The sequence below is a fragment of the Candoia aspera genome, chromosome 5 (assembly GCF_035149785.1).
Source record: "Candoia aspera isolate rCanAsp1 chromosome 5, rCanAsp1.hap2, whole genome shotgun sequence".
Classification (NCBI taxonomy): domain Eukaryota; kingdom Metazoa; phylum Chordata; class Lepidosauria; order Squamata; family Boidae; genus Candoia; species Candoia aspera.
The window spans coordinates 35,370,780-35,388,877 of NC_086157.1; the positions used below are offsets into that span (position 1 = coordinate 35,370,780).

General features: G+C 37.0%; 1 protein-coding gene across 1 annotated transcript in view; it reads right to left on the reverse strand.

The window, feature by feature from the left end:
• Positions 1-1,098: 1,098 nt before the first annotated feature.
• SLC9A4 (solute carrier family 9 member A4) overlaps positions 1,099-18,098 on the reverse strand; it is a 28,068-nt gene continuing 11,068 nt past the window's right edge. The window contains exons 5-12 of the mRNA XM_063304357.1: positions 17,405-17,607; positions 16,942-17,028; positions 16,120-16,190; positions 14,585-14,746; positions 10,859-10,955; positions 8,105-8,236; positions 3,802-3,895; positions 1,099-1,597 (exon numbers count right to left, since the gene is read on the reverse strand). Coding sequence (XP_063160427.1) covers positions 1,218-1,597; positions 3,802-3,895; positions 8,105-8,236; positions 10,859-10,955; positions 14,585-14,746; positions 16,120-16,190; positions 16,942-17,028; positions 17,405-17,607 — 1,226 coding nt within the window. The 3' untranslated portion in view covers positions 1,099-1,217. The remainder of the gene's footprint in view (positions 1,598-3,801; positions 3,896-8,104; positions 8,237-10,858; positions 10,956-14,584; positions 14,747-16,119; positions 16,191-16,941; positions 17,029-17,404; positions 17,608-18,098) is intronic.

Genomic DNA, 18,098 nt, shown 5'->3' on the forward strand with positions numbered 1-18,098 from the left:
AAATAATACCCTTAAGCAAGTGCTATAAAATTATATGCATTTTCACAGATCAAGCACATAGAGCTACTTCTGTTAACATTAGGACTTTGCAAAGTTCTGAAAGTCTAACTATTCCAAAATGTTCAAGAGAAGTACCCCATCAGAGTTATTTCATGAAGCAATGAAGAATAACATTCAACCAGTTAGTGGAGCTTGACACTCCCAATCAGCTATTGGAAGTATCAAAATAGGCTTCTGCACAAGTACAATGCATGCATTGAAGCCTCTTCCAGCTACTGGAACTGCTGAATGAAGATTTGAGTATGTATGGCATCCTCTTAAAGAGAATTGGAAAGTGTCTGTGTCTCAATGAACTTCATTCTGGCAAATTTTATTTAATAGCTCATTCCTGTTATTTTCATGATCATTGTAGACCAGTGTTTCTCCACCTTGGCATCTTTAAGATGTTTGGACTTCTGTTGGCTGGGGAATTCTGGGAGTTAAAGTCCAGACATCTTAAAATTGTCAAGGTTGAGAAACACTGGTATAGACATTTATAATACAAATATGAGATTTTAGGCCATACAAAGAAAAGTACAAATCTGCATTTAGAAGTAAACTTTGCCAATCTGGTCACAAAGATTTATTCATTTCCCCCACCCTGCAAAGGAGAAAATGTGAAATGCTCATGTGTTCAATGGGACTCTTGCACTTACTTTACTTACAAGATGGCAGACGTAAGTGTATGTGTATGTGTGTGTTCTGTGATAAAGCAAAGACTTCATGAGTTTATTTCACTAGGGCTTTCCAAACTGCTATATATAGTGGCCAGAACGAGTGCAGAGTAAGGAAAGGGTGTGTAGCCAATATAATATTACCAGTACCATCCACCAACTTACAATAATACTATAAGCTAAAAAAAAAACTTTTCCTAAGATTTAAAGAGATTATATCTAAGCACCTGAGATGAGGTAGAAGAAGGGAAATGCCTCTTTTTAAAGAGAAGAACATGTTCTAGAACTTGGAATATATATTTGAACATAATATTGGGACTGGGTTTGTTTTTTACTGAAAACAGTAGATTTAAGATAGCAAGGGACAGATTAAAGGTAATCCTGATTTGAACCTTTTATTTTGCCAAGAGCATCTGAGAATACAGAAATTATCCAGTTATGCCAACAAGTTCTGAAACATTTGGAATGCAAATTGTCATCATGGTGTATGGAGAGGGTGGGAATTCACTTTTTTCTTTGGGAGAAATGTCTTTTGGATCGATAAACATGGTTTTTGCCTCTGCCTTCTGCTGTCCATACAACAACAGGTGCTGTAGGGCATGAGGCCCTGTTGACCTCATCCTCTGGCTCAAGTTCCTGAGTATCAGTTTCAGTCACTGCATTCAGTTGAGACTTTGGAGCTAAGAGCGGTTTTTCTATTCTGGCTCGTTTATCCTGTTGATTTATTCTTTTCTGCCTTGTAAAACTGGCTGGTTTAGTTTGTGAATGTATCTGCTGCATTGGAAGAAATTCTGCTGGCTGCTGGTGTTTCCTTTGAGGTGACCTTGGTCCAGTCTCTGAATTATGCATCATGAAGACAGACTCGGAGTCACTGCTACCATACCCTGAATTCAGGAAGAAATAGCTATTATTGGAGGAGAAGAAGTTGAAGTCAATTATATGGTGGCCACATGTCCTATTTGCGGAGGACAGTCATTGGTTTTCAAGAGCTATCAATCTTCTGCTGGAACATCAGAACTTCTATTTCAGGGATGCACAATTTTTTTTTTGGCAGAGGGACAACACCCCCAAAAGGGATCCAAAAAGAGTGGACAAAGCCAGACAAAACCCTCACTGAGTTTAATTTAGTATAATATAAAGAGAGTTAAGAAGTTATACTTTTAATATTTTTCTTGTGTCTTCATTAAAACTTGCATTAAAAGAGGGCCTTGAGTTGTTAGCCCTGCCCTATTTGAATGCCTGTCCATCCAGGTCTGATTTAAAGGTTGATTATTTATTTATTTATTTATTTAATTTATATGCTGCCCAACTCACAGTGACTCTGGGCAGTTTACAGAGTTTACAGTTTACAGTTTAAAAAGAAAACAACAATGCAAAAAACACAAAAACAACACAAAAGAAACAAAGACAGCAGAGAAAACAAACTCAGATGGGAACAAAGGAAAAGAAGAAAAGGGTGTCAATCATCCTCACCAAAGGCCTGGGCAAAGAGCCGCATCTTCAGGGCCATTTGAAATACCAGTAGGGTGGGGCCACTTGAATCTTGGGGGCCAACTCATTCCAGATGCAGGTGCTGCTACAGAGTAGGTGCACTTCCAGGGTCCCAATGAAGGCATTGCTTAATCAAAGGAACCAGAGTGCACCAACTCTGCCAGATGGAATCCACCAGGCAGATACTATGGGAGGCAGGTGGTCCCTCAAGTAACCAGGCCTTAGGCCATATAGTGTTTTATAGGTAGTGACCAGCACCTTGAATTGCACCCGGAAGCACACTAGCAACCAGTGCATTTCATGAAGCAGAGATGATACATGAGCATACCAAGGCATGCCCATCACTGCCCATACCATTGCATTCTGAACCAGTTGAAGTTTCCAAGTGGTCTTCAAGCACAGTTCCATGTACCAGGGCATGAGTGACTGTCTGATGTATTATGAGAAAGGAAAACAGGAGCTCTAGAAAAGCACTTCAACCATTGGAACCAACAATTGTACAGCAGGTTGAATGAAAGAACAGGTTACCTAGTCACAGTCTTATCATAGTGAAACCCAGTATATTTCTATTAAAACTATAATTATTATACCTTTGCCTTTATGAATATAACTTAGCCATACAGATCTATCTCTGCCTTTGCCCTATGTTTTGTGGAGGCATCTCCTCTTCTTTGGTACCATGTAAACCAAGTTTTACATTTCCACCTCCTATCCATATTTTCCAAGTTTCTTTTTTAACCCAAAGGAATCTTTATTAATGAATGGACAAAACTAGTGTAATGAAGAAGCTATGGTTCCTCATGGATATTTGTTAAAATAGTAACATTTGGTCCAAGTGAAATTGGGCTCGGCTAAGATTCTTTAACTTCAAGTTTAAGAGGAGCACCAACACTGGAGAAAGCCATCAATAGATATCTTCTGATAAACTTCAGCCCAACTCTACTGTATGCATTTCCAGTGTCAAGTCTAGCATTATTCCTTATCTTAACATTCTCTACATTTGCTCAGGCATTTGGGCAATTTGGGAGGTTATGCAAGCTCTTCTATGATGTGGTTTTTATGATTGGGATGCATTGTTTACCTGGGTCATTGCTTCTGGCTGTTGTATGCCACCCAGAGTCACTGATGTGAGATCAGAGTCACAGAAATTATTTAAATAAATACATAATAAATTATCTTTTTCACTAAATCAGGTTGTGCAAAACTTTGGCTATACTGAGTCCAGTGATTCAAGCTAGGGTTCACCTATTTTATTTGTATTATTACCATTTTGGGGCATTGAGCCAACTGCTGGACCATGCAAGATAAAACCTCCAAGATGAGCAGGTCTGAAATTAGTGAATAATTTTGGTTGCCAATGAAAAACAGGATGGGTTTTCGGACATCTTTAATTATCAGGTTCAAAGAAATTTAGCTTTAGGGCTCTTTGAAAAAAAATGTTGGTTGGAGTAAATCTTTCATTTTCATTATATGATCAAGCTAGCATCTTTCAAAGAAATGTACATATCATTTGGCACATTAAATGGATAATAGCAAAATTAGTAAGAATTAGCAGTAATTTCCCATTTTCTTTTATTGTTTTAATTAAAAACCTTACCTGCTGGATCAATATCACCAGTCCTAGTTGCTCTTCTAACTGGTTGAGAATTACCAAAGGGAAGGGACAAATAACGCATGTTTTTAATAGCAGCCTATAGACAAAGAGAAAAAGAAGAAGAGGAGATACTGATTTGCAGAAATGTGTGTGTGGGTTCCATTTTGAATGATCTGACCTCTGGTTATAGGAAAAAATGTGAAAAGAAAAGAAATTTGAAATTAGTGCAATTAACACTAACATTTTTTTTTTAAATCTGTTCAGTCATGTCCGATTCTCAGAGACTGCCTGGAAAAGTCCCTGCAGTTTTCTTAGCAAGGTTTTTCAGAAGTGGTTTGCCATTGCTTCCTTCCCAGGGCTGAGAGAGAGTGCCTGGCCCAAGGTCACCTAGCTGGCTTTGTGCCCAAAGTGGGGCTAGAACTCCCAGTCTCCTGGTTTCTAGCCTGATGCCTTAATCGCTACACCAAACTGGCTCTCTTTTGCTATTAGCATAATAAAAAAATAATTCCAATGGTTCTGATTAACTGTTCTTTCCTATCTATATCTCATAATCATGCTGCATTCTTTCCAGTTCTGAAGATATTAATTCCTCCTAAAGGCAAAATGACTCAACAGATTTAAAAAAGACTCACCTGGCCTAGGCAGGCAAATCAATCAAATCATAGGAGGAGAACTAAATTCTCTTCTGGATTTGTCTCAACTCCCCTGGCTATGTGATCTCTAACCTAAGGCTGCATCTGATCTCCAAAGGAGATGAAAGCAAAGGAATATCCATATCAGCAAGATACAACTCCTCTTTAGCTGCATGCTCTACTTTTTCATTATTCAAAGTACCTACTGTAACTACACTCAGACCCAACAGAGGTGAATAAACAAATCCAGTATCTACAATGTGTTTAGAAACTAAATTACATTTATTCACCAGATCGTTTTTACATCCCGCTCTTCCTTTGTAGATTGCCATCAATCCCAATTTTAAAAAAATCAGTATCACTGGTTTGTCAATCTGGACATCCCAATCCATTCCAAAGTTAACAATCCAGCTGTCATAATCAAAAGACAACCTGACAAACAAAAAACTCTTTCAAACTCTAAAGACAGGACATAAAAGAAATTGGAACTTTATACCATATGTGGTGGACCTGTAAAAAAGTGAAAAAAAATTGGTCATCTATACATAATATAATTTGTAAAATGTTGGCAGTAAACATTGATACATCACCGGATTGGGCTCTATGAACAAAGATTTGGAAAAAAAACTATGGAAAACTTCTACTGTATTTGATTACTTCAGCCCAAATTACTTATGCCGCAAAGTGGAAAGAAGAATTAATCCCATCTGTGGAAGAATGGATACTTAAATCCCTAAACTTGGCACAAATGGCAAAACTAATGGACCAACTAAACGATAAAAATATGGAAGACTTTCAAAAGGACTGGACACCCTTTTTTAAATATGTGGAATGGACTCAAAAAGTTAATATGAACATATAGTATGTAAATAGCAAATTATTTCAATTATATAATCTCTTATTAGAATTAATGAAGGCAATTTAGAGAATTAAGGAAATAATAATAATACGCTAGGATATTAAACTGTACCATCTAGAAAGTTGGAAACCCAAATCTTTCTATTTATTTATTTTTCATTTTATTCTTTTTAAATTTTATATATATATATTTCATTTTCTCTCTTTTCTTTTTCTCCTCCTCCCTTTTTTTCTTTTTCTTCTCTCTTTTTCTCTTTTTTGTATTGTAAGATATTATTAAATAAATAAAGATTCATTTAAAAAAAAATAAAGACAGGACATAAACAGTTTCATTCACTTTCACAACTACTGCTTCCAATGAACCATCATAAACAAAATGACTTAATGACTGCCCTGGTTAGCAACTGTTTGAAGTTACAACAGCACTGAAAAGCTTTACAACTTATCCTCGCACTTAAGACCGTTGTGGTGTCCCCACAGTCATGTGATCAAGATTCGGGTACTTCGCAACTGCTGGGCGTTTATTACCATTGCAGCATTCCACAGTCACGTGATCACCGTTTGCACACTTCACAGCCAGCTTCCAACAAGCAGAGTCAATGGAAAAGCTGGCAGTAAAATTGCAAGTCATGGTCACATGACATCATGCTTAACGACTGTGGGTGATTTGCTTAACGACTGCAGCAGAAGTGAGGTTGTAAGTCTGTTGCAGTCACATGGTGTCTCATTTAACAACCGTGTTGCTTAGTGATGAAGTTGCTGGTCCCAATTATGGTAGCTTGGCAAGGACTATCTGTATGTCTCCATTGATCAGATTTATACTCAAGAGCCTCTGTTGTAGACTCTACAACTAAAGATATGTTCTCCTGCCCTCCAAAGAGTTCATATCCACTATTAGAGATATTCATCCAGCAAACCCAAAGCAAATAATCAAGGCTGACTGAAGTCTTTATTGATACAGTGAGCACCGGAGGGGTCCTCACCGAGATCCTGGGTGCCTCCCTTGCAGACAAAAGAAATGCACTGATATTTATACATTACAGAAAAGGAAATAATATAAGCATACATATTCATATGATGATGCAGACATACATACACATTCATAAGCAATAGATCTCAAGTTACTGCCTGTCCTACTTATCTACTCTGAAGAAAGCCATTGTCTTAGTGTGAAGAAGGGAGGGAGCAAACTTCTTGAATACAGAGATTCATGGGTTGCTGTGGGAATGTCCTGATAAGACTGGGGTGAGAAGCCTGCTTCAAGGCTATAGCACATTCCTTATGTTGCAATTTGGTTTAAGCGAGACCATTCCTGAAAACTCTGAAAACTTATTTTCCTCACACTACTTTCCTATAAAGAAGATGCCCACCAAACTTAGTAGCACTTAACCAATAAAAAATTATTCATACATGGGAATCACACATATTGCAGAAGCATCTCTTCCAGAGGATTAAATTCCTAACATATACAATTGTTCCTTAACTTCTTTGACTATTCCTCAACCTATATCTTGAAGACTAATCTAGAAATGTCTTCCTCAAAGATGCAGGCCCAAAACAATTAAATGAAATTAATTATTAAATGCTGGGATACTGCAACCACCATTAGTATGTGTGCGGGGAGGGTAATATACACCAAGGTACCTGCAAACACTGCTTTGCCAATCTCTGGTTTAGATGGTGGTCCTCAATATTTCACTGATTATGTAACTGTAGACATACAAGAAAGGTTGGGAATCCCAGAAGTATTGGATTTGACACTTCTGCAAACAATATGCTTTGAACTATTGGAATAATACCAATGATTAAATCCAATTCCTCACAACTTTTCTAATGGCAGAACTTCTACTGCTGATTCTACTGTGAGTGAAAGAAAGCATGTAGAAGTACAGATAGAAAACACTATAGAAGCTTCATTTCCTCTTTAATTGGTTATTTCAAAGCAAAATGGAGCAGCTATGAACCTCTAAGGATTGAACTATAGCAGCTCCAGTATCTGGAGAGTCACAAGTCCCATGCCTGGTTAAAGTTCCAGATGGCAAAAGATAACACTCCTTTCCAACAGTATTGTGTTCTACATTGTTGCAAACTTGGTTTCCTATTTACTGAAGATGAGATTTTTAAGAAGAAATGCCATTTTATAACATTTTGAGAATTTTAAAAAAAAAATCTATTAAAATGCTTTCTGACTGAACATTCCTTACTATGACACTAATATTATTGTGTTAATTCCTTTTTAAAAAACCAAGGAGAATTCTCATAGAACAGCCTATATCATCTCTGCCACCCAAAGCTGGATTGGTGCACAGTAATAGGACTGCAGAGGAGGAGAGAAACATTCCTTGGCTACGCCAAGTGCTAAGAAACAGTAGTATACAGGATACTTCGATATGTTGTCTCCATAGCATCTCCTTTGAGGGCAAGCAAAATCATGCAGAACAAAGAAAAAGAGTTAGAAATATAAGCCAAGAAGTTCAAGGGCTGAGTTAAGAAACAAAGGGGAAACATAGCTGACAGTAGTTTATACTAGCTCCATTCTCTCTCCAAACCTTTAAAGCCTTGCTCTCACTCATGTCCGTACACCATTCCATACATTGCCTTGTATACGTTAGCCTAGTGTTTCTCAACCTTGGGGACTTTAAGACGTGTGGCCTCCACCTCTCAGAATTCCCTAGCCAGCATGGGTTCCCCAGCCAGCATGGGTCCAATTCCTAGAATTTCCCATGCTGTATTGTTATTTTGATATTTTTATCCAGTCATTAGATAGCTTCTCTCAAGTTCAATTTATTTTTGCAGAAGCTTCAGCAAAGTAGTACCTGCCCTCCCCAAGGTAAGCTGTAACCTTTCCTCGTGGCCTGCCGCATGCTGTGTTGATGTCGGATGAGGATTTCTTTGGCCTGCTCTTCACTTCTTTCTGAGGCAAGGTTGTATCTGTTGTACGATAGTGTCTGAAATGAGAAATGCATCACTTGATCTTCCTCACTGTTAACTCCCAAACAGTGCATGTAAAATGGCCACCTTCTAATAATGTGCTTTTAGAAAATAGGTACCCTTGTCCAAGTGTGAATTCCATTGTAGCCAACATGGCATGGTGTCTTTGCAAGAAAGGGTGTTGGTTCTCTAATTCTTCCATGAATGCTTCCAGCCACCCAACCCACACTCAAAGAATAATTAAATCGTTCGATTGTGTTCTCTGCCATCGAAGCAATGCATGGGGAGAGATGCTGAGGGTGAGAAAGAATTATGTTTCATATAATGGTAGGGTCCAAGGTCGTACTAGGCGGAGATGGGTAGAGTTGGAATGCTGAACTGTTGAGGGAAAGGGAGGATGAAATATGAAGGGGGTTCTGACATGTCTGTGTGCTTTTTATTTGATAGCCTGTGTGAGAATTGTTTTTAGTCATGGATTTTTGCTTTAATCTGTACACATCATCAATAAATCTGAAATCTGCATTTCATCTGGATGCATGAGTCAGAACTTTATTGAGTCAACTGTGTCAGAACTTTACACCTTGGAGGAAATTCCCACATTAGCCAAAGTCTAAACACCCAGAATTAAAAGGACACATTTGGGACAGAGATTAACTCCAGGGACAATTGACCATACCCAGAGGTTTTAGCATACTGGAGAGCAGACAGGGGAAAAACAGGGGAGTGGAAGTGGATGGACAATCTTGGAACATGGCAGTGTAAAATCCTGGACAGAAACAAAAAATTATGTGTATGGGTAGGTGTGCATTAAAATATTGCTATTTTTACTTTACTCTGACTTCATCTTGGTAGTTACAGAAATACACTACTTCTTAAATCCAGAACTCATAAATAAAATATTGCAGCCTTCTTAAATGGGTGCTCTTGTCTCTGTTGTTACACCTGTATAATATACTAATGATAATCAGGTCTGGCCAGAGAAGCATGTTGCGGGTCCCGTCAGCCAGGGAGTTTAGTTGGGTGGGACCTAGGAGGAAAGGCTTTTCTGCCCTGGCACCCTCTCTGTGGAATATTCCCCCTGAGGTGAGGCTGGCCCCAACCCCATTGGCCTTCCAAAAGGCCCTTAAAACATGGTTCTGTCAACTACTTAGGGGTCCCTTGATAGTGTGGAGCCTGCTAAATGGCTGTCTGAGAGTTAATTAAATGCTGTGTCTGTGTGGCCATTTTGTTTTGTTTTTTAATTTTGTTTTTATCTTAATTTAAATTGGTTGTTTTAATGATTTTTTTAACGTATTTGTTTTATTACCTATGCCACCCAGAGTCACTATGTGAGATGAGTGGATATACAAACATGATTAAATAAATAAATACATCATCATCATCATTGTCCATTAGCTTCATGTCCTGGGACATTTACTATCACATGAGTTTAAGGCTGAGCCTATTTCTTCAGATTCTTGTTGTGATCTTGAAAGATGGGTGGGCAAAACCAGATCTTGGAAGATCTGGTCTGCAGCGAATGGCTCCTCTGGGCAACATAATGCTCGAACAAGTGTGGAAGCAATTATACATGCAGTGAACAATAGTAACTATGTTCCTGTAGGAATAGTTCTCCATTTTTGCTGTCCATTTGTACGGAATACAGGATTACACCCCAAAAGACTCCTTTTTTTTAAATTGCAAATTGACAAACTCAAATTATGATAAAAGAGTTGTATGGCCCCTTACATATTAACAGATGTATTTAAACAGAATAATACAGTCACTTCTATTCATTAAATATAACTCTTTCAGGAAAGATTTTACATCACCGCTCACAAAAATTTGTGCCACAGTAATGTATTGGACAGTTCTCTTTTAATTTTTTTTTCTTGCACATCAGTGATTGTTACAGCTACTGCCAGTGCCAATTTCTACATATTTAAAATCAAGTTTTAAGTGTTGAAACTACTTGGCAATTCTGTTTTAATGCATTTTAACAAAGACAGTAATTAAGGAGTCATGTGTTACTTCAAAAGCTAACCAATGTGTTATAGTTGAGTCTTTGGGGCTAATGCATGCTGTAAAATCCATGTTAGTCTTTAACGTGCAACCAGACCCAACCAGATTCTTTGCTGCCACAGTCTACCATATAATACATACAGCTACCACCTAGAAACTAAACCAAATGACTCTTTTATCATTGAAGGGTTTAAAATAAGGGGCGCCTGCCACCTAGTGCTCACCTTTAGATCATGTTCCATTTCTTTTCCTTTCCAGCCCCTTTTTTCCTAACTCACTTGCCTGATACAATAAAGGCCATGCATTAAAGTTCATTAAAAGATAATTCACGACTGACTTCTGGTGGGGACATGGCAGACTGAACTCTCCCTTTTTGCTATGAAGTATGTTCTGCAAGTTCAGGTTTCAGTGACAGTGATTATGACTGTCCTACAAAGACACACCAGAAGTGTTAGAATGAATTCATTAAAAAAAACCGACCTAATCTTTCCTTAATGTTATTTTGTGCTTCAGCTACAATAACTCACAGCTAGTACTGAGTTCTGCCTTTGCTGACTTTTGCTAAGGTTTGAAATAGTTCAAACATGATCTTTTGTTACGTAACTATGGAACATGTTATCAGAATTAAAAACACACACCCTTTGCCGCACTTGATACAGATTATGTGCCAGCATATTCTGCATAGATTCCACATCTTTAGGGGAAAGTTTCTGAACTCTTTGATTCCTGTACCTCCTGCAAACAGATATAAAGACGAACATTATTTTGACTAAGCTAAAAGTCCAACCATTATTTCACCACAGTAGTTTCACATACATTCTATTATCAGTGATTGTTAACTGTGAGTTAGTTGCCTTATAACAAAGGATGGCAAGAAGTCATTTGTAAATCAGTGGAACAAACTGCTCAATTTCTTTGCAAGCTGCATATGTAAATATATGAGTATTATTAGTATCAGCGACAGCAATCTTCCTAGTAAAAAATAAAACACTTTTAAAGAATTGTAAAGTGTTAAGAAGAAATTCATATAAAATCAACATACTGTATTAATGCCTGTAGAACACACAGAAATGTTTCTTGAAGGGTGTATGTCAACATATTAGAATTACTAAATGTTGAGCAAATTTTAAATGCAGCTCATTTAATTGGTGATTCAGCCTGAGGGATCAGTGGTGCAAATAAAGGGGGGGAAAAACCTTAAACTCAATTTTTAAAAAATCTACTGAATTAATAAAATTCAAATTACACCACCAGATATCTTGGACATTATAAGCAAATACAAAATGTTTCATAGCTCTTCTAGATCCAAGATTTTCAGCCAATGCTACTTATACCACAAATGTAATTTAGAAGTAGTCTAATTGGGAAATAAAGTAACTCGCTGAAACTTTGAATGTTTAAAACTTATATAATAACAGAATGCCTCTAAACAGATATGTTTATATCTACCATGGTAAGACCCAAGTTCTTAAAGCAACTTGGTAGAACCTAAGATATGACTGGTTGACAACCAAAGTTCTAGATAGTGTCCAGGTTCATTTATTTTTCAAGAAAAACAAATTAGTCTACCATTTTAGTCTTGTTATCTCAAACCTACCATTTCATATGCTAAAGAATAAAACTTCAAACTTTTTCTTTAAACAGGGCCAGCCTTGCCACTAAGTAGAGATGGAGAGATATTGGACAACATAGAGAAGCAGCAAGATACTAGATAGCATCATGAGTTAGCCTATACTGTGTCCTCTATTCCTGCTGTCTCAAATGTTGAAGTTGAATAACTCTGCCAGTCCAGAATGGTATATTTGGGATAAGAAGGAAAGCACCATATTGTCCTTTGTTTCAGTGAGCAAAACTTTCTAGCTTAGGCCAACCTTCAAGGTAGAATACTATTACTGTATAGTATTCTTACAATGCTTCTAGACAGGAGTTTCCTGGAAGTATTTTTGATTCTTTAATAGATATTTAGCAGTACAAAAAACTGGAAGGTGACAAATAGAAGTTGTCAACATCAGGGATTCACAAAATGTGTTTGAATCAATGTAATTGTGAAGGCTTGTCTGGAAACAAAGTTTCGGGTGAGCAGTGAGTACAACTCTGCTATCATTATATGAAACTCATGTGTCAGTTGGCTAAAACACAAAGACAAAAAGAGGAAATCCATTCATGAGGTTAGCTATTAACCAAGGAACTTGATAAGAGTTCCTTAAGGGAAAAAAGGCATAGTTTCTGTCCACTCCTTTTACAGATATGCTTATGTGTTATGCAACTTATAATACAAATCTACTTCCAAGTAAAACAAAGGAAATCAGCTAACAAGCCTTTTTTTTTTATTGAAAAGCTTTCCTGGTCATTATGCTCTACAGTTTAAATGCCAGGTGTAGTGGAGATCTTATAGCTATATAAAAATGATTACTTCAGTGATATTTTCTTTTAAAGTGGACTCTAATTTTTCTCTAGCAATCTATTCTTACCATGACAATTTCAAATGTATTATGTATTCTTTTAAAAGGAGATTGAGTGTGTGTATAAGCATGTACATACATGGCTGTGTAATCTTCAGAGTACAAAAGCAACTCAGTTATTAAGGACTGTTACAGATTTTCAGATTTTATTGTACTATATTGCTTGAAAAATGAATTTAATATATGTTCATGGAAACATCCGTTCAATCAACATCATGCACTTTGTGTTCAGATAAAATCTGCAAGCCAGCAGTATAATGTGGGCCTGTGTAAACTGAATTGTGCGTCTCCGTGTCATGTGCAAGCTTATTCCATTCAAATAGGTCAGAGATTATGCAAATACAGGAATGTATGCCACCTCTCTAACTTCTCACCACACTCTGAAGAACTGGACAAAGTTTTGTTCATTCTACTTAATCTAAGATAGGGCTACCAGGTCTAGGCTGCATAAACCCAGTTAACCTTGAGATAGAAGCAAAGAGCTAATATTTTCTTATTTCTCCTTGCTGCCATGTCTAGTAGGCATCTGTATTTTTGCAGCCTAAATCTGATAGACCTCAGCTTTCTACTTCTTTCTGTATGGTACTTTAAAAAAAAAATTAGTAGTGCATCTTCATTCCAAAAAGGAAAAGTCTCAAACACATAAATTCATCAGAGTTTGCTGATAGAAGCAAATGCCTTTTTCCCAGATCCTGTAATCTGGGAAAGATAAAAAATCATTAGCTGGAGTGATCCTGATGCAGTTCTCTATTGCCATTAGCTTTGGAGAAGCAGCACATTTCAGGACAATAGGGGAGGGGGCCGAAAAGGAAGAGAGGAGATTCCTCACCTCACCTGTCAGCAACCAGTTTAGACAATACCGAAATATGGACAAGATTATCACAGATGGACCACCTTAGTCTAAAGCAGTTTTAAATGTTTGCAACGCTTTCAATAAAGGGCTGTTTGCTATTTCTCATACATCAAACACAGAATAAATTAAACCTCTCTCCAAAAACACTTCTTTGATTTGAATGCATTCCAGTTTTATTTGCATTTTCTAAATTGTGTTTTATTATGTAATAGTCTTTTTCTATGGATATCTACTCTAGACTGTGTAAAAGATATTACTCATACTAATCACTTGCTTCCTTGAAAAGGACCATAATGCAATCAGCTCAGAGAAAGAAGGATTTGCTCTGTCTTTCATTGCACATTACTGGTGTGGCTTTTAACAAAGAATTTATTAGAATCCAGAACTATTTTGCCTCAAAGTTCTTTGGGAGACATGGATCACACAGGTCTCTCATTTTGTCCTGAGTTGGGAGATGATGGGAATTGTCTGTGTCTGCAGGGAGTTAGACAAAAGCAATGTCATGATGCAGGCCCCACTCATTCTGTTGCAATGTCACATGAATGTCCCAAAGGGCTGGAACTTGCAGCATGATGCCACAACATCGTTATCATTCTGCTGGTCCTCCCTGCAGATACCTACTGATGGTAATTGTGCATCAACATCTGAAGTGTACCAGGCTGGGAATAACTGGTTTATGGAGGCTTGCAAAAGGCTTAATATAAATACTAATGAAGGCTCTCACTTTGGTCTAAGGACAATATCTTAGCACCATCAAGTTCTATAATCGGAATATAATTTCAGACACTGATCTTTTTCAGTAGCATCAATTCACATATTCAGCTACAAATTACTGTTTGTTTATCAGTTATCTATCAAATGTGCCGTCCAGATGTGGTCTTCAGTTGCTAAACTGCCACAAAAGCCATTATTCCTCACCAACAGCCATGTTGACTGGGATTAATGGAGTTAAAAATATCTGGAGAGCCATATGCTGCCCATTCTCAATATATCCCTTCATTAATCAAAATATTTGCAATGTTCTGACAAATGGCTCTTAACATACTCACAGAGAAGATGATTTAGAAGTCCTAGGTGTCATGGCCCCACTTTCTACCATTTCAACAACTTGTTTGATTTCCAGTTTCTTGTATAAAGAAACAAGGCTGGATTTAGGCTGATGTTTGTGCAGTAGGATCTTCTTTAGAAAATTATTGTCAAACTTCTTAAATCTGGTTAAGAGCAATAATCAAAATGTCATGCATTGTTCCTGTATTAATTACTTTATAAATCGAAAGAATCCCTACATTTTTCAAAAACCAAAAAGCAGCAGCATAAAGGGTGTGGTCTGCTACAATATATCTTGTGTTAAACTGATAAGAAAATGGCAATCTGCTGTTATGGGAGAAAAAGGGTGAAAGAGTGAGCACGCTTTTGACTGTGAGGAAAAGGTAAAATCCAGAATTCTTTTACACAAATTCAGTATATTGACAGGTCATAACAGCCATTGTCATTCAATAATATGACAATAAACTTCTGCTTATTGATCAATACATGAAAATCAAAGAAAAATAAATAAAAAAGAAATATAGTTTAATAATTTAAATAGAGGATTTGGAAGAACTGAAAAATGACATATTCACATGCTGAATGACAATATATTCCAACCCATTCTGCTTTAAATTAAATCAACGTTGCTTATGCCTTCTTTAGTTTTCCCAGTTTCTTTATCTCTGACTAGTGATTTTATAAAGTTTTAGAACACAGCTGTGTTATACTTATGAATACAATTCAGAGACAATTCCCACTAATTCTCACTCATTCTGAAGCAAAACAGATTTATTTGGGTGTGATTTTTCAATGAACTGAGATTTAAGTCTGGATAAATCTGAATAAGTGTGCACTTTCTAGCTTCAGATGTTTAAACTCATCTAGTAAGCTCAGTGCAAAGTGTTTATTGGTTCAATTTTACTTCCTGTGGGCAATAGGAAATATTTAGTCTTATGTATAATCAAATTGGCAGAAGAAGCAAAAATGTGTGGATGAGTCTTGCTCTGTGGGTGAGAAAGCAGCCCTAAAGGCAGATGAACCAACCATATCTGGTCAGTGGCATAGAATGTGAAGAGACTGGGGCCTCATCACATCTTATTATCCCATAGTCAATCATGAGTCAAAGCAGTGGAGCATCATGGTCATCAGCATCCTGGCAGGAGAACACACTTGAATGGAATGGGTAGAGGAAAGTTTAAATGTGGGAATAAGAAATGATTGCTAAGATTTAATGTATAAAATGGGGGAGGGGTGGACCTACAAGAGGTAACAAAGGCCTGAAGAAAAGAAGCTTTAAGGTAAAAACAGCACACTTTATAAGTTGACTGCACACAGAATATTAGGAGAACGCCAGCAGAAATAGCCAGCCCATCCAACCAGTAATTGTCACTGGTTGGGAAATAGCGGGAAGACAGCATATCAAAATGAATTCACAACAAAGAAAATAGGGCAGATTCTTAGTAGGAAGAAGAAAATAAACTTAAGCCATTTCATTATATCCTCATAACAACCATATTTATTTTATTTTGCCTAACAGTGATAGACATATACTTACTTGTCTCTCAGTTGATAATGACTCCAGTGTCCACACATATCTTCAATTCCAGCTTTTAAATGATCCATCAACTATAGATATATAAGATTTTATTATGAATTAAAATATTTCTTGTGTCCTAATATAAGGATAAGACAGTTTATTTCAAAACAGAATGGTGCAAATAGAAATAATGGAAACTCTTAGCATTTATCTTATATTACCTTGATTATAATGTTGGATATACTAAATCAAAACCCACAAATAATAATTATTCTGAAGTGCTGTGTTCCATACAGCATTCCCTAAATATGTATGCATACGAACATAACCTCAGGGTAATAAACAAAAGTATTTATCCTATGATATTCTTTGACTATCATATGGGTAAAAGTCAGAATCAAGCATGACCCTTAGCACTGTGGTTTTCTTTGGCATCAGCATGATCAAATCATAATTCTTCCAAAATCTCAACATATTAAACATTGCATGAGCTGAAATAGCCCTTTCCTATCCCTTGCTTCTGCCCCCAAACACTAAATCAAAATAAAATGGGAGAAAGGTCCTGAAAGACTACATTAAATCAAGGCTGCAGCTGTTCCCATCAGCCATGAAGAAACAGAGGGAATCCTAAAGGTCAAAAGAACCATTAGTTTATCAAGACTCAAGTTTTTAAAATAGTAGAGCACATGTTTCGAGGTAGCTGATCCCAGCTGCAAACACAAAATTAGGAATGGATAGCTATCCCTAGAACTCTGGAGACCCAAAACCAGTAATAGCAGGCAATAATTTATAATCTTCCTATGTTCCTACTGTCAATTAATATTTTAAAATTCATCTTACTCGAACATGAATTTCTTCATTGATGGATTCTTTTTTATTGGTCTTCTTAACATCTAGGTATTTTACCAGTGGTCTAATGGTGATGCCCTTCATTTGAAATAAAGATAGAAGAAAGTGATACAAAGTTAATCCAACCATTAAACTGTGTAACTAAACAGTATAATCTTAGATAAATGGAGATGCCTGTACCATTTGAGAGCTAGTGTAATTCTACCTCCTGACTACTTGACATGCCAAAATAGCTTCTCGGAAGAAAAAGGACCTGGTATTTAAAGAAGCCATTTTTTACCAGTATGATGCATTTACTTATGTGCACAAATTCAGGATGCCACATTTGTAAGAACACCAGAACAAGTTAGATGAATGAATGAGGAAGATCTCCAGGGGAAACACCCATCCAATGAAAATCTGTTTTAAGGTCCACAAGACCCACTGATGCTTTGTGATTAAATATTCTCCTTACCTGAATGAAAACAGTAAAATATATCACCACAATAGTAGAGGTGATAAACATCTTCTTTCTAGGGAAGAGAGTTGTAGGAAGCAAAAATGCAAGGGAGAAGCTGCTGGCTCCTCTTAGCCCACTGTAAATAACAATAAGTTGATCCTTAAGAGTAAATTTGTAAGTCCGGAACTTGTTGCAAATGGAGAACAGTAAGAACACACCTAGGAAACAAATAAAAAACTTAACCACTAATAAAACAGAAATGGAAACATTTATGTTGTACAAACTATCCTAGCTAAACAAAGAGTACTATACAGTGGTACAGTACCTGAACATAGGGAATATATTAGTAGAATAGCTTAGGTGGGAAAGCTAGTTCTATAGTATTGACTTCACACTTTTTTTTTTGTTTTTTGTTTTTTTGGTACCTTTGAGTCTGTCTTGACTCCTGGCCACTGCCTGGACAAGTCCCTGCAGTTTTCTTGGCAAGATTTCAGAAGTGGTTTGCCATTGCCTGCTTCCTAGGGCTGAGACAGAATGACTGGCCCAAGGTCACCCAGTTGGCTTGTGCCTGAGGTAGGACTAGAACTCACAGTCTCCCAGTTTCTAGCCTTGTGCCTTAACCACTAGGCCAAACTGGCTCTCATGACACTTAGATCTGTTTAAATCCTCGAAAAGAAGTCTGAGAACTTCGTGTTAAGATAGCTCAGCA